The following is a 23074-nucleotide window of genomic DNA, read 5'->3' as shown; positions in this document are numbered from 1 at the left end:
TTTACTTCCCTTGATTCACACAAAAGGACTTGGATTCGTGTTTAAATTAGATGTTAGAGTGAGTACAGGTGCATCTTTCTGGACATTTGGTGGGATAGAGATGGAGATCCAAATCTTTTAGACTGGATCCCATGCTGGTCCCACTTCTCAATGATCCCAGAAAGCCACAGTCCATCTAGAGCAGAGCCATCCAGAACCAGAACCACGCCCCACACGTGGCAATGCAGCAGTGAAATGGAGCTCATCCAAACCGAGATGGGCTGTGGGTGGAAAATACATACCAGACTTCAAAAATGCAGTGAAAAAGGAGTGTAGAATGTCTCATTAATAGTGTTTTGTATTGACTTCATGCTGAAATGATATTTTAGATATATTAAGTAAAATGTATTTAAAATTAATTTCACTTGTTCTTATGTTTTTTTTATGTGCCACTAGAAATGTTTTAATTGCATATTTATTTTGGACAGTGCTGCTCAATAGGATAAGTACCCCTTTCTATGTGTTTTAAATACAACAAACACCTTGAATGCCCTGTAACTCATTATTCAGTTCATATTTCTGACTCTTCTTTCTTGCTGCTCTCATAATTTTGTGCTTTTTGTGCAAAGGTTGGCAGAGAGTAAAAGCAGTAACTGAAATAAAATTTTGATTATCTGTGATGCACCACTCCTTCATTCGAAACTACTGGTTTTTTTAGTTTATTTATAATTTTTTATTTTTCTATCCAACACAACTTCCTTTAAGTTTGAATTGTCTTTGTATTTCTTATTTCCGTAGGTTTATGAACTATTTACTGACTTCACTTTTCTGGTAACATCCGGTCCTTTTGTTTACACGGCAATATCAGTCATAAATGTGCTTATAAACAGTAAGCTTGTGCGTGACCAGACTCCTTTAATCCTGTCTGTGAAACCTTCTTTCCTTGTGCCAGAGTCCAGGTTCCAAGTTCAAACAGGTGAGACAACTCAGTATAGTTGTTTTTATTTGTAAAAAGAATTTCATTTTTTTTATATTTCTAAAATATTGGAAATCATTGTTAGAATTTATTGTTATGATGATGATTTTTAGAGATAGGATCTCACTCTGTCACCCAGGCTGGAATGCAGTGGTGTGATTATAGCTCACTGTATCCTTGAACCCCTGAGCTCGAACAATCCTCCTGCTTCAGCCTCCTGATAGTTGGGACTAAAAGTATATACCACCATGCCTGGCTAATTTTTTTAAAAATCTTTTTTAGGCCAGGTGTGGTGGCTCACATCTGTAGTCCCACCACTTTGGGAGGCTGAGGCAGATGGATCGCTTGAGTTCATGAGTTTGAGACCAGCCAAGGCAGCATGTTGAAACCCTGTCTCTATGAAAAATAAAAATATTTAGACCAGGTGCGATGGCTTACGCCTGTAACCCCAGCACTTTGGGAGGCTGAGGCGAGTGGATCACTTGAGCTCTGGAGTTTGAGACGAGCCTGGGCAACATGGCGAAACCTCATCTCTACTAAAAATACAAAAATTAGCCGGGCATGGTGGCGTATGTCTGTAATCCCAGCGACTTGGGTGGCTGGGGCAGGAGAATCACTTGAACCCAGGAGGTGGAGACTGCAGTGAGACGAGATCGTGCCACTGCACTCCAGCTTGGGCAACAGAGTGAGACCCTATCCCAAAAAGAAAAAAAAAAAAAGAATTTAAGAAAAATTATGTTTTGTAGAGATGGGGTCTTCCTAAGTTGCCCAGACTGGTCTTGAACTCCTGGCTCAAGCAGTCCTCCTGCCTTGGCCTCCCGAAGTACTGGGATTGTGGGTGTGAGCTACCACACCCGACCTTATTATTTAATTTTTAAAAGTTTATAATTATGGGAAATTTCAAGCACATACAAAAGTACGTAGAATAGTTTAACAGACCACCATGTACTTCTTGTATATCTTCAACCATTTTTCCATTTCTAGCCAGTCTTGTTATAGCCACACCCCCATCTACCATCTACTTCCCCTCCTCTTGCGCTATTTTAAAGTAAATCTCAGGCATCATATCGTCTCACCCACACATATTTCAGCCTATATAGCCTCTAAAAGATAAAGACTTTAAAATGTATATGAAGTTAACAGCGATTTCTTTTTTTTTTGAAGATGGAGTCTTGCTCTGTTGCTCAGGCTGGAGTGCAGTGGTGCAATCTCTGCTCACTGCAACCTTTGCCTTCTGGGCTCAAGCAATTCTCCTGCCTGAGCCTCCCGAGTAGCTGGAATTACAGGTACCCACCACCGCGCCCAGCTAATTTTTGTATTTTTAGTAGAGATAGGGTTTCACCATGTTGGCCAGGCTGGTTTTGAACTGCTGATCTCAAATGATCCGCCTGCCTCAGCCTCCCGAAGTGCTGGGATTGCAGGCGTAAGCCACTGCACCCGGCTGTTAACAGTAATTTCTAAATATCATATTTAACTTTTCATTGTGGACATGTTCAAACATTTACAAAAGTAGAGAGAATAACATACTAAGTCTACATATACCCATGGTTAAACTTAAAGAAAATTATCAACATCACCAATTTCGTTTCATCAATCCACCATGAACGTTTTTGTGGACACTAGAGTGTTTTAAAGCAAAGCCAGCTGTCATGTCATTTCACCCATAAATATTCAAGAATTCATCTGCAATGAATTTATATATATTTGAAGTATTTCCATCCGTCGTGTCGGTTGATACTCAAATTCTTATCTTAGATATTTTTCATTTAAAAATGATACCAGTCACCTTCACATTGCGCGTCATTTACTGCAAAGTTGCTTTTTACATTTCCATGAGATAATATGTAGAAATGGTACATCACAGTACTTAATCCCATGCTGTGAAGGAATTAGTTGATTTAGATATTATATTTCTCTCTCTTGATTCCTTAATACTTCAGAAACACAGACACCTCATTCGTGGGACTTTGATTGCTTTTCTTTTCAGTACTTCAGTTTGTGCCTCCGAGTGTGGATACTGGCTTCTGCAACTTCACCCAGCGCATCGAGAAAGGCCTAATGACAGCTCTCTTTGAAGTGAGGAAACACCACCAGGGAACGTATAACCTCACTGTGCAGGTGAGAATACCACTGAATGCAGAGCAGAAGGCTTTAGCCCTTAAAGGGGAAATTGTTCCACTTTGTTTAAGATGTGCTTAACTCTTATTCCCTCCAGCGGCGGAAACCCAGTTTATGTGGGTCGGGATTGATCTGTTCCTGTGGCGTAGGGTGGGCATGGTATGCATGGGCTGAGCCTGTTTGAGGGTTACAGGGTAGCCGATACCCAGGGAGCTCAGATATGGTGAGCTGAAGAAACATGACCATATTCAGGAAATTCAAGAATTACCTAGAAAGGAATGGTATCAACCTCAATATCCAATGGGGGAATGCCTACCTATACTGTTGTTTCCATATAGCTACTAAGAACAGGCGTTCTACGTATTTTATGGAAACGGCTGATGTTTTTATATTTCTTTGATTTTTTTCCCTGTACATTCTTTCCTCTCTCTTTCCAAAATGGATGTCAAAATAGATTTTGGTGCTCCTGGATCCACTTTCCATGTTTCTTATTTTTTCCTCATATTTTCCATCTCTTTATTCTCTGTTTTTACAGATTTACAAAATGTTGTCCTCTAAGTCATGAATTGAGTCCTAAGCTGTGTGCATTATGTTATGCAATCCCTCTATTGATTTTTTTAGCTTTTTGTTCATTGTTCTTTGCTCCATTTTCATTGTAGGCTTTCCTGCAATGATGCAGTGTTGCCTTAAAAGTCTCTGAGGATGTTAATTAGAATTGTTAAAATGCGTCTTCTGTTTCCTAAGTCATTCCTGTTTTCTCCTCAGTCCTTGCTCTGCGTGTTGATCTCGGTGCTTTGCTTTTGTGCTGTTAGTTTCTGGAAATCTGGAGACTGTTGGTTTGTTGTTAGGAATGAAGAACCAAGTTGTTCATTTTAGTAGCTGGCACAGCTTTCCCCTTGAGCTGTGGGGATCTCTTTCTACGTCAGCTCCATCTCCTGGGGGGAAAATTCATTGGAGCGCTGGGTCCGGGGCGGAGTATGTCAGCGTGGGCCTCTCTCTAGGTGCCGTGTGTGGTCAGAGACAAGCAGACAGGCAACCCCTTCCTTCCAGCGTCTAGATAAAGAGGATCTCCCTGGGGGATGGGGCACTTTAGTGTGTGTCTTAGGGCAGAGCCAGCTGCGTTTTCATTCATTTTCTTTTCTTCTTTGTCTCTGGTGTGCATGGGAGTTATCTTAGCCTCTGCCGACCTTCTTGGTTAGGGCCCAGACCTGCATAGTCCTCTTAGGCAGGGGTTTGTTTTCCCCAGGGAGCAGTTCTTTGGCTTGTTCTGGGTGAGGGCCTAGCTGCTGCTAGCACCTCTGCTGCCCTGGGTGTGGCAGTTAGGAAGGACAGAGGAGGAAGGCAATGGCCTCAGCTCTTTGGCACAGCATGTAATTAATTATACTGATTGCCGCTGCATAGCCTGCTCTTGGCCTCATTCCCGCTGATCTCTGCCACAGGCCCCTCCTGGTCCTCTTGGGGAGCGTGGCCCTCGGCTCTGCTGCAGCTCGTGCTTGTGTATGTTTTGGATCCTGGCTTTCTCTGTTCTGGTTTATATCAATCCGATCCCATCCTTTCTCCATCCCCCAGAGGTTTGACGGAATCTCTGGGTTTCTTCCATTCTCAGTGCTGTTGTGGATTTCTTCCCCTTTGTTCAGCCTATTGTTATTTCAGTGGGATTTGGGGTGGGAGGAGCTATACATGTGCTCAGTTCTTCACTTAATGTAAGAAACATTTTCAATAAACTGAGCAGTTAAACTCTTACAAAAGGGAACCAGGTTAGAAAGCCAGTTATGTTTCCTTTAAAAACTTCACCTCCTTTAAAAAAACCGGTGAGAGAACCTGTGAGAGAGAAATCACGGTTAAGCTTTCAGCAGGATGTTTTATTTTCGAAGCTTATTCTGAATTTATTCTTTCAGATCTTGAATATCACCGTCAGTTCCTCCAGGGTGACTCCTCGGCGGGGCCCGGTGAATATCATCTTTGCGGTTAAAAGCACACAGGGATTTTTGAATGGATCAGAAGTGAGCGAGCTGCTCAGGAACTTGAGTGTGGTGGAGTTCAGTTTCTATCTGGGATACCCAGTACTGCAGATCGCAGAGCGTGAGTACGGCCCTCTCAGACGTGCTGGGGAGGTGATGGCGGGCATTTTGGTGGAAGACCTCTTCTTAAAATTTTTTTAGTTTTTTAAAAGACTTGATTTTTTAAAAAATTATTTTTCCATAAGGTGTTGGGGTACAGGTGGTATTTGGTTGCATGAGTAAGTTCTTTAGTGGTGATTTTTGAGATCCTGGTGCACCCATCACCCGAGCAGTAGATGCTCCTCCAGATTTGTAGTCTTTTATCCCTCCCACCCCCACTCTTTCTCCCAAGTCTCCAAAGTCCATTGTATCATTCTTGTGCCTTTGTGTCCTCATAGCTTAGCTCCCACATATCAGTGAGAACATACGATGTTTGGTTTTCCATTCCTGAGTTACTTCACTTAGAATAATAGTTAAAGACTTGATTTTTTTAGTGAAGTTTTTGGATTCACAGCAGATATGATTGGAAGGTTCAGAGATTTCCCATATGCCTCCTGCTTCCGCACATTCATAACCTCCCCCATTGTCAGCATCCCCCAGGACAGTGGTCCATTTGCTACAGTGATCAACCTGCATTGACGCATCGTCATCATCCATAGCCCATAGTTTACATTAAGGTTCATTTTGGGTGTCATGCATTCTGTGGGTTTGAACAAATGTGTAATGACGTGCAAATGGCATGGCTTCTCCATTTTAGTATCACACAGAGTATTTTCACCTGGACCACTTTTTTCAAACGAAATATCTGATTGAGTGCCAGAATATAAATCTGATAAAATTGGATTTAGGCCAGACGGGTCTGCAGAGCCCTGCTCAGCCACTGTGCCTGGCTTTATTATTTGGAGAGTAGAGGGGTGCTATTACAAAGTACATGAGTTCTGGAAAACGCTTACCTTAGGGAGGGAGCATGAATCTGTGGTTGTCAGAGCTTAAGGACAGCAGGAAAGTTTGACTACAAAAGGGTAGCAGAAGGCAGTGTTTTAGGGGTGATGAAACTGTTCTGCAGAAGGCGGTGTTTTGGGGGTGATGAAACTGTTCTGCAGAAGGCAGTGTTTTTGGGGTGATGAAACTGTTCTGCAGAAGGCAGTGTTTTGGGGGTGATGAAACTGTTCTGTATCTTCATTGTGGTGATGATTATGTGAATATATATGCATTTATCAAAACCCATAAAACTGTATGCTGAAAAGAGTGACGTTTACTGTGTAAATTTTAAAATAACAACAATAAGCGAAAACACAAAACCTTTCTTCCTGACTGAAGCAACTAGGTTCATAATGCAAATGGAGGCAATGGGGGAAAGGGGAGACATTTATTTTAAAAAAATAGTAGATTCCAGAGTTGAAGTCAGGCCAAAAAAATTCAAATTGTTTTTCAAAATGAAACAACCAAATGGCCTAATGATTCGTGATGTTATTTTAGTGTATTGTTAATTAAATTAAAAAGAATAACTTTATAGAAGTTATTCTATATGAAAGATGACAGAGATAAAGCTGTTATTTACAAAGAGCTGCTTTCAGTTGTGCTCAGTGTGTGTATGGCTAAAATGAGGATGCCGGATGGTGGGGCACACTGGCTGGCCCTGGACAAGTCAATATATGTGGTCATTTTACCCTGAGACATTGCTGGGAAAGCCAGGGCTCTGAGGGGCACAGTGTGAACATGCATTGCTGTGGAACAGTGACATTCAAAGGAGAACTTGCTGGTGACCTCTCTGTGAAGCAGTGTCCTGTGACATGGTTGGAGCCGGCCCTTCTTTTCTTTCTTTTTCTCTCTCTCTTTTTCCTTGAGACTCATGTGTTCAGAAATTGCTGCTGTCCATGTCCTCACACTAATCTGACATTTTGTTCTTTTGTATTTAGAGCTAAATAGTAAAGACAATGTGTTGGGACTTTGTTGTAAACATGGCAATTTTTTTTTTACAGAGGTTTTTCTCCTTCCCTAATTCTTTCCCTTTTGTAGCCTTCCAGTATCCACAGCTCAACTTATCTCAGTTGCTGAAGTCCTCCTGGGTCCGAACAGGTATGTTTAACTTATGTCATATTTTGGGAACTGTAAGGATAAGAAGTTTATGCAGGCGTATTGAGAAGGATGCTGCTTTTCCTGTTTCCTAAATTTAGGGCAAAATGTACCTTACATTCTTGGCAAAGAATGAATGAGAAAGGGATTCAAATTTGGCTGTGGGAATGTATCCCACTGAGTTATAGAACAAAAAGGACTGACTTTCTTTAAAATTCATACATCGAGTTCAGGGCACAGTCTAACAGGAACTGACAATCTTCTGACCCAGAACAGGGTGAGGTTCAGAAGCAAGGATCTCTCTCTTTTTATTTTCTTTTCTAAAAGTGTTATTTGTTTAGTTTAATAAGGACAAGCAGGGTGGCTTGGCACCTAGGAAGCTTTTTTTTTTTTTTTTTCTTAGGGGACTGGGTCAGATATTTAGAGGTATGGCATTGCAGTTAAAGGCTTTCTAACCTAGTGCACAAAAGTCTGAACAGTAGTTACGTACTCACCAGCCATCCAGCATGCATGCAGCACAGGAACTAGCTGGGCACGAGAGAGCATGTGGAGTAGTGATAGTTGCCATTCACAGGGTTCCTACACCTTGCAAGTTCTCCTTGCTGAACGCACAGCATCCCACCCACACCAAGGCCTCACTGCTTTGCATGCTGCCATCAGCGGTCTTTTCCAGATAATTTCTGGAGCAATTAAGTAACTTGCCCATGGTTGTATCTCAAAGAAAACTTAAACCAGTTCTGGTTGAAAAGCACATGCTCCTTCCTCCCAGACCATGCTGGCAAGCGATTGTCTGTTGAGATCATCTTGTCTGAAGTAGATAACTAAAGATGGGCAGGCTTCCTTTTTTCGAGTTAGTTTGTGAGTCCAAGTCTCAAGGCAAGACAGTGAACTCACACCAATTCCAGAAGTGTTGAGATAAGTGCAGACAAAATGTTTGATCTTGTGTAGGCGCCCTTCACGCCAAAGCTCCTACCGTGCCGAGTTCCTGGGACTTCTGGCCACCAGTCTCGGTAACACTGAGAGTTTGGAGCTTAGATAAGACTCACGGGCTGCATTTCCTGGACTCTCCCCGTTCATGATAACTTTTTCTCCTTTTGCTGTCTCCTGTCTAGGGATTGGCATTTTATGGCAATCTTGCATTAATTTCAAGTACATACGCACACGTACACACACACCCCATTTTTTTTACTGCTGACTTGTCCTGGGTGCCATGTATGTTTTCGTTTAAATGTAGTTCTCTTGGGCGTCGTGGAGAAGCAACTCCAGAATGAAGTGTTTCAAGCCGAGATGGAACGCAAGCTGGCCCAGCTGCTCAGCGAGGTTTCCACCAGAAGGCGGATGTGGAGAAGGGCCACTGTAGCTGCAGGGAACAGCGTGGTGCAGGTACTCCGCATCAAAGGAGGAGGGGAGGGAGAGAGAGGGAGAGAGATAGCGCTTGTGTGTGAGTGCACACTCCATCTAAAACCTTGTGTTTTTATGTAAATGCGAAGTGCCATGAGAAAATTCTGATTTCCACTGATTGCTATATTGGGTAGACACTGAATCTGGCAGCATTTCAGTTCAACTGGAGTCTAGACAAATATTTACCAAGCCCTTAGTAAGTAGTAGTATAACAATAGACCTTGCGGAGCAGAGCAGAATTGTCTTACTGGGTTGCCATATCATCACAGGACCTCGTTTATCAAATAGTAGTTTTTAATTAACAAAAGTGTAGCCTGTTTGATAGAATGGTCAGTATTATTGATAGCATTGTAGTGATAAATCATTCAACTGGAAGAGACCACAGGAGATCAGATAGAGGGAGCTGGGCTGCCCTCTGCTTGAGCATTTCATCTTCTCTGCTTCCATGGTATTATGGAGTCATCACTCTGGTTAACATTTTCAATTTCAGTTTTAAATTTATTTTCTGAGCAAAATCACATCTCTCTAGAAACTACATAGCCAATTAGAGAAATTTTGAAAAACACGTGTAAAAAAAATGTGTAAAGAATAAAGTGTAAAGAATAAAAATCACCTAAAATTCAACCAACCAAAGAAAATCACTAAACATTTCAGCATATTTCCTTCCATTCTTTTTTCCCCATGAATTCTCTGTTGACATTTGGATGACACTGCCTACATCCTTTTGTAGCCTCTCTTCACTTGAGCTTTTCTTTCTTTCTTTCTTTCTTTCTTTCTTTCTTTCTTTCTTTCTTTCTTTCTTTCTTTCTGTCTGTCTGTCTGTCTGTCTTGTCTTTCTGCCCTCCCTTCCTTCCTCCCTTCCTCCCTTCCTCCCTTCCTCCCTCCCTTCCTCCCTTCCTCCCTTCCTCCCTTCCTTCCCAGAGTCTCGCTCTGTCGCCCAGGCTGGAGTGCAGTGGCATGATCTCAACTCACTACAACCTCCACCTCCTGGGTTCAAGTGATTGTTTCGCCCCAGCCTCCTGAGTAGCTGGTACTACAGGTGCCCACCACCGGAGACACCTGGTTGTCTCATATTACCCTAAATCTTCTTTACTTGGTAAACTGGCAAACAGGCTACAAAAGACAGATTTGTTTGAATTGAAACGTGACCCATTTAAAAATGCCCGTACTCACAGAAAGTTGGAGGTGGGAGCTGTCATTAATTTCCATCTCCATATGAATTATGTGGATTTTTTTCTTAACAACTGCTGACTTGCTGAACTACGAAAATGGTATATTTAGAGCTATGGCATTTCAGAAACAGGAAACCAGGGTAGAACTCTGAAGCAGGGGGTGTGGGCTGGCAGGCAGGGTAGGGAGGTGGGTGGGTTAGAGGCATTAGAGAAAAAGATGCAAATGACATTGGCTGTGGGTGGGGGGCGGGGAAGTGTTGCCTAGAACTGCATCATCATCCTCTAGCCCTCTTACCAATGTGTCCCTCTCATCATTACTCTTTGTCCCCCTCCCAGAAATGCAGTCCTTAGGTTACTAAAATAGTTGCTTTGCCAGATGCAGTAAGTTGCAGAGAAATTTAAAAACTAATCACGATTGAGAGTAATCATTAAGTAAGTATCAACAAAGAATAAAAATGAGAATGCATTATAAAAGCTTTGCCTTATTCAACAATCCCTGGCTTCATAGAGCCCAAGGTCTAAGTGTGAGTTAACTTCTGCCCGTGAAACAGTTACAGGACACCATGAAAGTGCATAATACGGGGCTGAATTTGACATGCAAGCTCCCTTAGCAGGCATGCAGGTTTGTGAAAGTGGCACATACAGGCCGGTGTGCCATCTGATAGATTGCTGATAAGCCATGCTCTGCTTCTCTTCCCCCTCAGAGTGACCAAACATGAAAATGTAGATAAGGATTTGTGTACAGTGTTACACAGCTGTTCATCAAAAATTAATTCGTAAATTGAAAATGTTGAAACAACCTAGATGTCTAGCAATTGGGGAATGGGTGAATAAAATTATAGTAAATCTTTATGTGTTGGAATTTTATGCAGTCATTTAAAAAAAATTAGTGAGTGATATAGAAAAATGCTCAAGTGGGCTGGGTGCAGTGGCTCACAGTAATCCCAGCACTTTGGTACGCCAAGGCAGGTGGATCACTTGAGGCCAGGAGATCGAGACAGCCTGGCCAATGTGGTAAAATCTCATTTCTACTAAAAATACAAAAGTTTTCCGAACATGATGGCGTGTGCCTGTAATCCCAGCTATTCGGGAGGCTGAGGCTTGAGAATCACTTGAACCTGGGAGGCGGAGGTTGCAGTGAGCTAAGATCACACCAGTGCACTCCAGCCTCGGTGACAGAGTGAGACTCTGTCTCAAAAAACAAAAACAAAAACAAAACTCAGGTGAAGAGATGCCCCAAAGTATGTATTCCATGTAATCCAAATGTTAATATAGAATTCATGGAGAAAGAGGAGAACAAAAATGCTAAAATGTTTACAGTGATTTTCTTTGGTTGGTTGAATTTTAGTTGATTTTCATTTTATTCTTTATGCATTTTTTTGCATGTGGTTTTCAACATTAGTTAGCTATGTAATTTCTAGAGAGAGGTGATTTTACTCAGAAGATACATTTTGAAATTGAAAATGTTAACCAAAGTGATGATGATTCCTTAATATCATGGTTATAAGTGTTCCAGATAGGAATCTGATAGGCAGTAGTCTAGAAAAGATGCTGGGATTAGATTTTCCTGGCTTACTTTCCACCTGGATGTCTTAGTCCATTGATGTTGCCATAAAGGAATACCTGAGGCTGGGTTTGTAAAGAAAAGAGGTTTATTTGGCTCATGGTTCTTCAGGCTGTACAAAAAGCATGGTGCTGGTGTCACGGTGAGGGCCTCAGGCTGCTTCCCCTCTTGCTGGAAGGTGGAGGGAGGCCAGTGTCGAAATCACATGGTGAGAGAGGAAGCGAGAGAGAGGGGAGGGAGGTGCCAGGCCCTTTCTAACACCAGCTCTCTCAGGAACTAGTAGGGTAAGAACTCATTACCTCGAGGACAGCACCAAGCCATTCATGAGGGATCTGCCTCCATGACTCAGATACCTCCCATTAGGCCCCATCACCAACATCGGGGATCACAATTCAACATGAGAGTTGGAGGGGCTCCGACATCCAAACCAGAGCACTAGATAGACTTGTAGAATCTTTAATCAAGGTGGATATCACTGGATTTTGGGGACTGTGATTTCTAGAAGAAGAAACTATATTCTTTAAATTTATTAGAACTTTTAAAATGGAGTAAGGAGGTACATGGGTAGAAAGTCAGGTGGATATAATCTACTTCCTTTTCAGTAGTCCTTGGATAGCATTCCATTCTAGAAGCTAATGAAAAATTAATCATCGCAGCACCATTGTCAGCGAGGGAGTAGGTGGTTGGGGAACAAGTGGTCAGGAGACTGGCTTTGAAATAGCAATCAGAGGGCAGGACAATGAGTCCTTCTCAGGATGAAGCATAAAGAACAGATTGTTGAGGGAAGAGGGTTTGGACGTGTGTTGTTAAGGATCTTTAGACACGATCTGGAAGAAGGAGTTCACAGTGAAATCATGAAATTGCTGATCTGCCGGAAGTTTCCCATGGTGAAGGAGGAGTCCAGCAGCTGTGTCCAGAGCACAGGGCGGTGTTACAAATCCATACGTGTGGACAGAGAAGTAGCAGCTGCATGTTGCCAATGGCAGATGTAGAGACCAGCAATTTAAATGGCATGTATAAAATAAGGAGCTCGGAGCCATCCCATCGCTGATCCTTTTCTCAGGACGGAAGTTCAGAGTTTTGCTGGAGTCTAAAGGGGCAATAAAATTGTTGCATATTATTAAGAGAAATAGAGTGAAATGAAAAGGTATGATATGTCAAGTGTGCTAGATTTTGAAATAAGGGTATAAAAAGACTGCCTTTTAACACCAGAGAGAGAAGTTTTGGGATGGATCAAAGTATTATTTGACCCACAAGATTATGAATTTATGAGGTTTATTGTCCATAGAGCAGTGGTGAGTGGGGGTGATTTTGTCCTCCAGGGTGGATTTGGCAGTGTCTGGAGATGTTTTTGGTTGTACCTTGGGTGGTGCAGGGTGGGGACACCTAGTGGGTAGAGGGCAGGGATACTGCTAACCATCTACAATGCACCCCATGTCAAGGGATTGTCAGTAGAGCTGAGGTTGAGAAGCCCTGCCCTAGAAGAATGAGGAGGAAATACCAATGGGCTGAAGAAAGGATTGGGTAGAACCATTAATAGTTTCAGAGAACCAGGGGTGTACCTAATCCTATAGTTAATGTTGAGCGGATGATGCTCTCTTATGACGTGGTCAGCACGTCAGAGATTGTGGGGATGATTCTAGACCACCTGGACTCGCCAGCCCTGGTTCTGTGCATCCTCCCTGCCCCTTTGCCCCAGAAAAGATGTAGAGCGAGATGAAGCGACGTGTTACTCCACACAAAGGAACTCTCCATTGTCCCTCTTCTCATCAACAGAGAGTACCATGGTGATTCTGGGCCCCCGAATGGCTTACGGAGCTTATTATGAGGGTTGGAATAAATCCTGAGTGATACAATCAGGATTCAGCAACCTGAGAGAGGGCATCCAGAAACACGAGCTTCTGCAATGTGAATGGTTTCTGCTCTTTCAGGTGGTAAATGTGTCGAGGCTGGAGGGAGATGACAATCCTGTACAGCTCATCTACTTTGTGGAGGATCAAGATGGAGAAAGACTCAGTGCAGTCAAGTCTTCGGACCTGATTAACAAGATGGACCTCCAGAGAGCAGCCATTATCTTGGGTTACCGAATTCAAGGTGCCATAGCCCAGCGTAAGTGCCTGAGCTGTTGTCATCTGGGCTGTGCTGGGCTCCAAAGCCAGGCTCATTCTGACAGTGAGCTCTGAATGTAAAAGCATTCCGATGTGTGTATAACCCTGATGGTGAAGTGCCAGTTGTTAAAATTCATTCACCAAGACCTTCTTTATTTGGATTTCAATTGCTTGTAGGTTTAGCCTCCACTGCTGTTTTTTCTACCTCGCATTTTGTAGGTGGGGTGTTAGAGTGATTTATAGTACATCAACTTTAATATCTGTCCCTCATTCCTGTACTGCTGCTTTTTTTTATAAATTTTGTCTGAGGCAAAATAGTGTGTTTGCTCTGTATTTATTCCAAAATCTTCTATGTCATATTTTGAACATTGGCGGGGACAGTGAGTCATGCAGGAAGTTGGGAGGTGCACCCTGAATTTATTGGCTTCCTTCAGGGTCTTTTAACACAAAGAAGTCCTTGATCCTTCCCCTTTTCAGTCCTGTTTCTCTCCCACCTATCCTCACACCACTCCACAGTGTAGACAGAGGTATTCTGATGTTTCTTTATTATTGTTGGAAGGTTTCACTCCTGCTTGCCTGGCCCTAGCTGCTGTAAGTAATTTCCTTTCCACCTCACATTTTTTTTTTTTTGAAATGGAGTCTCACTGTCGCCAGGCTGGAGTGCAGTGGTGTGATCTTGGCTCACTGAAACCTCTGCCTCCCGGATTCAAGTGATTCTCCTGCCTCAGCCTCCCGAGTAGCTGGGACTACAGGACCGCACCACCACGCCCAGCTAATTTTTGTATTATTAGTAGAGACGGGGTTTCAGCATGTTGGTCAGGATGGTCTCGATCTCTTGACCTTGTGATCCGCCCGCCTTGGCCTCCCAAAGTGCTGGGATTATTACAGGCATGAGCCACCACGCCCAGCCCCACCTCACAGATTTTGAGTATTTAGAAATGAACAAAAAGGAGGCACATGGAAGAGTGTATTTTTCTAAATAGTCCTTTAGGATATGAATCAGATTCTTCTTTTTCGGAGAAAGGGTCTTGCTCTGTCACCCACGCTGGAGTGCAGTGGCTTGATCATGGCTCACTGCAGCCTCAAACTCCTGGGCTCAGGTGATCCTCCTGCCTCAGCCTCCTGAGTAGCTAGGACCACAGTCACCACCACTACGCCCGGCTATTTTTTTCTTATAATCTGTGGAGACAGGGTCTTGTCATGTTGCCCAGGTTGGTCTTGAACCCCTGGCTCAAGTGATCCTCCCACCTTGACCTCCCAAGATGTTGGGATTATAGCCATGAGCCACCACGCCTGGCCCAGACTCCTCTTTTAATGTTGATGTTTTTCCTTTATGATCCTGCAAGCAGTCTTGGTAAGACAATGGTAAAACTTGCTTCCAGCAATAAAAGGAGAGGTAAACATTTAGAGGGAATTCGACATCAGAGAATACAGAAAAATCTATACGGAGAACATGTAGGAGATAAAGACAATTTTAAAAAAAATGATAGCTTTAAAATTATCCTTGATAGTAGAAGGTTCTAGTGAAATCTGTACTTGTCCCTGGAGACCAACTGAGATGAGAGCTGATGGACATAATTTCTCTGTTTTATGGAAGATGATGGGAGAGTTTAAGCAAATACCCATTGTCAGTTTGTGTTTGTGTATGTGAGATACGATCATATATTGATGTGTTCTCCTCCAAAGCAGTGAGCACAAACTAACAAAAGCACTTCGTTACATTTCTTCATATATGCTATTCCTGATTGTAGGACACGTGCCCTACTCCAGCCAAGCGCCTGACATTTTAAACAGTTAATTACAATAGGATACGGGCACCTTTCACATCTGATCTTGCACCTCTTTTCCTCAGTTTTGTATCGAAAACCACATGGGTAAAGATCCTGGGATCTCCAGGCTGGTGATTGAAGGAAGCCTCAGTCAACACCAGGGATAGCCCAAAGGCAGCCCCAGGACACTGGTGTCAGGGCCCAGTTTGATCAACCTCTGCCTCATCAGGGTTTTCCTAGGTTAGCGTCAGAAGAGGGCAAGTGCGGTGGCTCATGCCTGTAATCTCAGCACTTTGGGAGATAGAGGCAGGAGGATCGTTTGAGCCCAAGAGTTCAAGACCAGCCTGGGAAGCATAGCAAGCCCCCATCTCTGCAAATAATAATAATAATAAACTAGCTGGGCACGGTAGGGTGTGCCTTTGGTCCCAGTTACTTGGGGGCCTGAGGCAGGAGGATCACCTGAGCCCAGGAGGCTGCACATGAGCTTGATTGTGCCAACACATTCTAGCCTGAGGGATTGAGTGAGACCCTATCTCAAAAAGAAAAGGAAACAAACAACCACACCCACAAAAGAACTAAGAAGAGTGTCCAGTTGTTTCAGCTTCTCAGTTTGATTCTGTTCCTACTTCTATATTGTCTGTTGCTTTTGTGCAAAATGAGCTACGTATATTCACTATATTCAGCCCAAATTAAAAAACACAAGTTTTTCACACTTTGTTGCTTTTTACCACATCCCATGTAGCCTCTGCTCTGATCTGTGCTTTTCTCCCTGGTGCATTTGATTTAGAATGCTTGCTCCCTCCCTCGTCACTCCCTCAGGTGTCTAAACCCAAAGTTAAACCAGCACCAAGAACCCTTTGTGTTATTACGTCTTTGAGCAGATACCTTTTGATCCCATAGCAGGTGTTAACCATCACAGGATATGAAAGGAGCATAAGACTTAGTCCCTGCCCATGACAACTAAGACGTTTTTGAAAAGACAAGATTTGGCGTCGAGACCGGATGAATGAGTGCAGAAGTGTAGCACTTCACGGATGATCCATTTATGTAACAGGAAGCATTTTAAATGAGCAATAAGGCACCATGTGCAAAGCAAAGAGCTAGTGATGGACATTAAGTGTCCGAGGCATTAAAGTGCAACTGTCCTAGGCCGTGAGGAGTGGAGGCGGGTGGGGTGGGTGTGGCAGCAGGCTGGGGAGTGGTGGATCCAAAATGAGTAAGATTTGCTTCCTGTAAAAGTTGGCAACTGGTAGCTTAAATAACGCCTCAACTGGTAGCTTAAATAACGTCGTTTCAATGAGTCATGTTTCAAAGGTTTAGGGAGAGACACAGGTGGGGCAGTGAAGGCAGTGCCTATGGGACACTTATTAGGACTTCAGTTTCCAAATTAACACAGTGAAGCTTCATTTCGGAAAATATAAGGATCATCTCCCTTCTTTTTTTATTGTGGTAAAATATACATCAAGAAATGTACCAATTTAACCCCTTTAAGTGTACACTTCAGTGGCATTCAGCACATTCACAAGGCTATGTAACCATCACCACTGTCCACTTCCAGAATTTCTTCATCATTCCAAGCAGAAGCTTTCTATGAGTTTTTTCTAGGTACCTCATATAGGTAGAATCATATCATTTGTCCTTTCGTGACTGGCTTGTTCCATTATGATGTTTTCAAGGTTCGTCTGTGTAGCAGCATGTATAGAATTTCCTTCCCTTTTAAAGCTGAATGATACACCATTGTATGGCTATACCACATTTTGTTCATTCATTCATCTGTGGATGGGCATTTGGGTTCTTTTCATCTTTTAGGCTATCGTGAATAGTGCTGCTATGAACATCAGCATCTCTGTCATTTTTCATCGCTGAAGGGGAAGCGACCAGTTGCATTGGTGCGCATGTCCTATCTCCTTACTCTGTTTTGCTTTGTGTATATGAAATTATTCAGTGATTCATTTACTTGATCATTTTTCCTTTCCCCCACTAGGACCTAAGCACCTCAAGGGACTTCACTTGTTCATTGTTAAGTCCCAACTTTCAAACTGTGTCCAGCACACTTAATAAACATTTGTGAACACAAGAAACTTGGAGTAGTGAGGAAGGGTTTTCTTCCATAAACTCCTAGTTGAGATGCATGTGCTTTATGTGATCTGGGAGGGTGTGAGTCCTGCGGTACTTGATGCAGCGGGCAGGACTGTGTTCTGGAGACACAGCTGTTTTTTCTGTCCGCCTTTGAAGAGAACTGCCTGTGTAAAGTTGTACAGAACCAGTTTTGCTATGGAAAGATCCTGCAGTGAAAAGTTAGGGGTGAGCTAGTAGAATAAACTGGAAATCAGGAGACCTGGAATTCATTGAGCTTTGCCATTAATTCAGCCATGTACCTTTGGATATATCCATATGTTGTTGTAATCCCTGATGTATTCTAGATGTAACATTGTATGTTGTGTTTCTCTGCTGGTCACATTTCCTGTCATCTGGAGATTATAACCTGGAACCAGCTATCTTGAGCTGAAATGTCACGGACTTCTGAGTTTCTTGGAGAAGATACGTGCAATCTAGTAAATGAGTGAAGAAGGAGTTATTGAAAGACCTTTCTTCTTTGTCTGCAGCTGTGGACAGGGTGAAGAGGCCGTCTCCGGAATCCCAGAGCAACAACTTGTGGGTCATTGTTGGTGTGGTCATCCCGGTGCTGGTGGTGATGGTGATTGTCGTCATCCTCTACTGGAAACTCTGCCGCACGGACAAGCTGGACTTTCAGCCTGACACTGTGGCCAACATTCAGCAGCGTCAGAAGGTAAGGGGCAGCCTCATCCCCCAGTGTTCCCATAAGCAGGGATAGGATGAGTTTGGGCTCTTGATATTGAAAGATGGGAGAGAGGGAGGGCTCTTATGGAAATCTTCTGGCTTTAGTAGTGGCATCCCTTTGCCTTTGTTTCTGCTTCCTGAAACCCTCCTTCTGTGGTAGTAAATATAGTCCGAGAATGTGAAGCTGTATAAAAGCTTAGCCATGACGTGCGCTCTGGGTTCTACTGTGATTTTATTTTATATTTCTTGAGACAGAGTCTAGCTCTGTCACCCAGGCTAGAGTGCAGTGGTGCGAGCTCAGCTCACTGCAGCCTCCACCTCCTGGGTTCAAGCGATTCTCCTGCCTCAGTCTCCGAATAGCTGAGATTACAGGCATGTGCCACCATACCTGGCTAATTTTTGTATTTTTATTAGAGACAGGGTTTTGCCATATTGGCCAGGCTGGTCTTGAACTCCTGGCCTCAAGAGATTGCCTGTCTTTGCCTCCCAAAGTGCTGATGTTACAGGCATGAGCCACTGCACCAGGCCAAATTCTGATTTATTTTACTCCTGGACATTTTCAGAGGATAGGAGCCAAGGCAGACTTTCTCAGATCTGTTGATCTGTTTCGTGTATAACTCCATTGGTTAGCTGCTTTATTTTCTGTTCACCATATTTGGAAGGCTGCTTATCCACCTTGATCATTAAAAATGAACAATTCATACCTTGAGCATTTTAACTTAAAATATATGAATGGACATTTATTTGTCAGTCCTTCAACATATCCCAAGTCTTGTTTTGTTTTGAGTGTTGGTCTACTGAGAGGAATCACGTATGGTCTTTCTTAAAATAAACAACACCCATAATGTGTCAGTTTCAGGTTCCAGTTTGGGTTTCTTTAGAGAAGAGCAACGCTACCTGAATGCAAAGTTCTCTCGATTTTTTTAATACCTCCCTCCACTCCCTATCCCCTAACTTTGCAGACTTTTGACTTAATTCACTTACACCTAATTTGACAGCAGAATTTTTAAGTAACCTGTCTTTCCTGTGTCTTTCCAAACCATTCAACGTAAGTTTTTATAGAAATAGCAATTTTCTTTTCCCACGTATGTTTCAACAGTTTCCATAGTATTCCAGGGTACTGTCAGGTTTCAGAGCCAAAGAAATTGACTTTTGGTCAACATTGAGCTTACCTGGTGTGAGCAAAAACATGCCAGGCCTAGAGGAGAGCTCACTAGCACAGCATAAGTATCTGTCAGTGTGTTTACCAAGGGAGTGGTAGTCAGTCCACTGTTACTAACAATCTACTGGATTAACACGCACTCTCTGTGGGTCTCCCAGATTTGGAGGACTCATTCTGCTTTAAAAGCTTGATAAAAACAAGCAAAAGTCAAAAAACAAAGAATAAAAGATTGCCCTATTTATTTTTAAACTTTATTTTGGTTGTCTTGGTATGAAAAATTCTGCATATTACAAACCTAGACCTGTTGAATGGAAAAAAAATATGCATTACTTTAAAATTTATTTTACTTTTGTAAAAGTAAAGAAAATTTCTTGTTTCATATGAATTAACTAAAAAATGCAAAATCTTTATTAAATTGTAAGCTTATGGCTATCAAGTACATTAAAAGCATCTTATACATTAATATTATGTTTGTTACCTATCTTTGTTTATTATTTACATAGTCTGCTAAGGTTCTTTTGTTGTTCTTGTTATACTGGTGAATGGCATGGGGAAACCTGGAAAAAAACGTGCTGGGTATACTAAATGATCCATAGTGTGAATTTCATTGTAATAAGATCAACAATAGGTTTGGAAATGTTTTTGTTCTGGTGAAGAATGTTGTTACAGAGGGAGTTAAGTAGTGTAGATGGTTATGTATTTAAGTCTTTTATGGGCCATATTTCCTATGTATACACTGCCATGGAAGTCTATCTATTATCTGTTACTTCAGTAAACTATCAGAGGACAGCATCTCTTGGGGTCAAAACGGAATATTCCCCAAGCTTTCTCCTTCTCTCACTTTTACTTCCTAAACATTTTCATGTCCCAGATGTGGCTGTAAATCAAGTGGACAGAGTTTCAGATGGAACTTCCAGCCCTTAGAGCTGCTCTTTTTCCTCCAGGGCTGCAAAGATCTGCCCATACATTTTGACAACAGATTTACAGAAAAGGTCCTGCAGGGAGGATTCTCCGAAAGAATGACTGTCTTCTGACACTGTTAGGAGGGCGAAGCCTTGCCAGTGTTGCAGAAGCTCAGTCTTGTTTTGCTGGCATAGGAACCCACCCTATAGATTTTGTCATGTGTTTAAAATGGGAAAATGATGCTCTTCATTTAGTTTAAAAGCAAATATCTTTACTTCATACATGTTTCTTTTAAGGTCATGTGGCCATAGCAAAGGGCCTCTCACCTTGTCCTCAGGGTAATCTGCAGAGATGCCACCCTCCCCTATGGCTTCAAGAGCTCTGTCTCCTGCTCATGTGGCTGTTGCCTCTCTCTCCGTTCTACTCTCCCCACCTCCTGATGCGCCTCAGCACTACTCTCTGAAATCCTTCAGCAAATCCCAGAGCTGCAAACATCTGGAAACAATAAATCTGCTGACCTAAAATCCACACCCCCCCCTTCCCCTTGTAACGAGAAGGAAACCTCTTCAGATTGTCTGGGAGTAGATTAATTTTGAAATATGATAGGAGGGAGAGGCCATTCTGTCTTGTTTTGAGGCACGGCCTTTGCTTCTTTTCAGTAATAAAGAAAAAAATCCTATGTAGCTTTCTTTTATCTGTATTCTCTATCTATAGACTAAAGTCATCATTTGTTACTATTGCCTAAAAAACTCCAGCCTGGATCCTCTTCATCATGAATGGCATTGGCTGGATGCCACTGGCCTCATGGAAACTTATTCCTTCTGATGGGGGATAGTCCACACCTCGTTATTGGTGTCAGACCAGAGCTCCTGACTACCCTTGGTTGCTTCTAAAGGGCAGCACTTTGGGCAACCGGCTGGAGCTGCCTCAGGCACTGGGTGTCACTCACCAAACATTGAGCATTTGCTCTGAGCCACACTAGATCCAGCTCAGTTACCAATACAAACAGCACACAATCTCTGCATTCCAGGGCTTTAGCAAGGGAGAAGGACGAGCCATCCAAAAGCAGTCATCCAGGAGTATAAGGATGTCTGGAGAACACAGAGGAGGGGGGCACCCCACTCGCAGTGGTGGGGTACCTCCACCTTCTTTGAGGAGGTGACACCAGGGCTGAAGCTTCACGGTGGAGGAGATGAAGGCGGGCCCAGCGGGGGAGCAGGCCGCTCAGGAAGCTGGAGCAAAGGTCGTAAAAAAGGGCACAGCCGAAACCCAGGTGGCAGAGAGCCAGGCCCTGGGGAGGGTTTCAGGACATAGAAGGGATTGCAAATTACGCTGTAAGCAGCGGGCAACCATTGAAAGGTTTGCAGCAGGGAGAGCAGCTTGAACACATTTGCTTTTGGAACGATCCCTCTGGGAGGCAGTGTGGACCGTGGATTGAAAAGAGGCTCTGTGAGCATTTTGTTCCATCTCAGCCAAGGTCAGCTCATTCCCTATGGTTGCTGTTTGATTCTCTGCAAAGGTCCCCTGTCACACCTAACGTGTAGGTGGTCTCAGTTCACCCACAGCTGGCTGACCGTGCTGGGTGTCGCCTGTGGGTGGGGAATCTGGGAGCCCTGCTCTCCCAAACTCCGGGACCACAGGGTTACGGGAGCCCCTGTGTGGGGCTATACTGAAGACAAACAGATGGGAATAACTTTGCCTTGTCTTCACCTCCTAAATGGAAACAGCATGGCGGTTGTGGTGACTTTTCACAAATGACATCAATCAGGTAATAAATGCTTACAAAGGCACTCTATATGATGGCAAATTTTTATTCAGACACTTTTGGGATTTGCTCCGTGTTTCTATTGTCATCTCAACTGCTCCTTCCCGGGGGCTCAGGCTAACCCGAATACTGCGGGCTTCACTGTGTCCTGTGCCACCTGGGCTGTGTTGTATTTATGGCCCATGCGTTCACATTCGTCAGGCGTCTCTCTCGTTCCTTGGCTGACCTGCCCACTAGTCAGTCTCCTTGGCTTATTGGTGACGTATTCCAGTGGGGCACAGACACTCTGGCCTGTTCCCTCTGTGATATATTAAAGAGAGAAAGAACAAAAGAGCCATCCTTCTTCAGAAATAACTCGGTCCTAATATGAATATTGAACACTCTAATTAATCTTGACTCTTCTTTTATAAAATACTGATTAAACCTATGCTGCATGCGGGAGGGAGCTGGAGACATTGTATACCAGCCAGACTGAACTCTAGATTCTATTTTAAAAGAAGTGGAAAAACTAGAAAAAGTGATCTGGCAAGTAGGGATGAGACAAAAGGAGGTAATTACCTAAGGGAGGAGGGGCAGTGTTCCCCTCTAGGTTTTCCTTCTGTGTGTAGATGGCTTTTGTTTTGTGCTAATACGCACAGATTGGTTGCCAAATTTCTATTGGTATAGAAGGTGATGACTCACTCAGCTTGTGAGAAGTGCAAGGATCTGATGGAGGGATGTATTTAAAGATGTTGGTCAGAATCAACAGTAAGCCAACAGGACTTGTATATTTCATTTATGACAGGTGCCTTTTCCTTGGTTACCCATAAAAACCAGTAAGTTTGGTACTTCAGTTGACCGTTCTGAAATTCATTTGGCCATCAGACATTTCTTGAGGGACCCTGTGCCACATCTTGTTGTTAACTTAACAAAATATTGTATCCAAATTCTTATTTACAACGCTATTGATGCCTTGGAATTCTTAGCTGTATATTAGCTGCTCGATGTTTCATCAATCAACAGAAATAATAATGCTGTCAGCATCATTTGTAGGGTACATTGGCATTTAGGAAGCATTTTCATTAATACTATCATGTGTCTTTCCTATATGGGCCCTGAGAGTACGTGAGGGAAGACATTTAGGTGCCTAGGCTTGGGCTACGTACACCGCCCTATAGAGGCAATACTGTTTGTATTTTTACGTTATTCACTTTGGAGACCTCTGCTTGGGGGAGGCCATGTGTAGCTCCTTTTCCAGTTTTGGTAAAGCAAACCACCTAACCTGTTAAGAACAAAACAA

General features: G+C 43.1%; 1 protein-coding gene across 2 annotated transcripts in view; it reads left to right on the top strand.

Annotated features, from left to right (window-relative positions):
* The window catches only part of KIAA1549 (KIAA1549 ortholog), a 143614-nt gene that overhangs the window by 66150 nt on the left and 54390 nt on the right, over positions 1-23074 (top strand). For both annotated transcript variants that reach the window (XM_025380897.1, XM_025380896.1), the window contains exons 4-10: positions 778-955; positions 2943-3073; positions 4972-5155; positions 7093-7152; positions 8384-8532; positions 13218-13395; positions 17770-17954. In XM_025380897.1, coding sequence (XP_025236682.1) covers positions 778-955; positions 2943-3073; positions 4972-5155; positions 7093-7152; positions 8384-8532; positions 13218-13395; positions 17770-17954 — 1065 coding nt within the window. The remainder of the gene's footprint in view (positions 1-777; positions 956-2942; positions 3074-4971; positions 5156-7092; positions 7153-8383; positions 8533-13217; positions 13396-17769; positions 17955-23074) is intronic.

The sequence above is a fragment of the Theropithecus gelada genome, chromosome 3 (genome assembly GCF_003255815.1).
Source record: "Theropithecus gelada isolate Dixy chromosome 3, Tgel_1.0, whole genome shotgun sequence".
Classification (NCBI taxonomy): Eukaryota; Metazoa; Chordata; class Mammalia; order Primates; family Cercopithecidae; genus Theropithecus; species Theropithecus gelada.
This window is presented reverse-complemented; position numbering and strand designations above follow the sequence as displayed.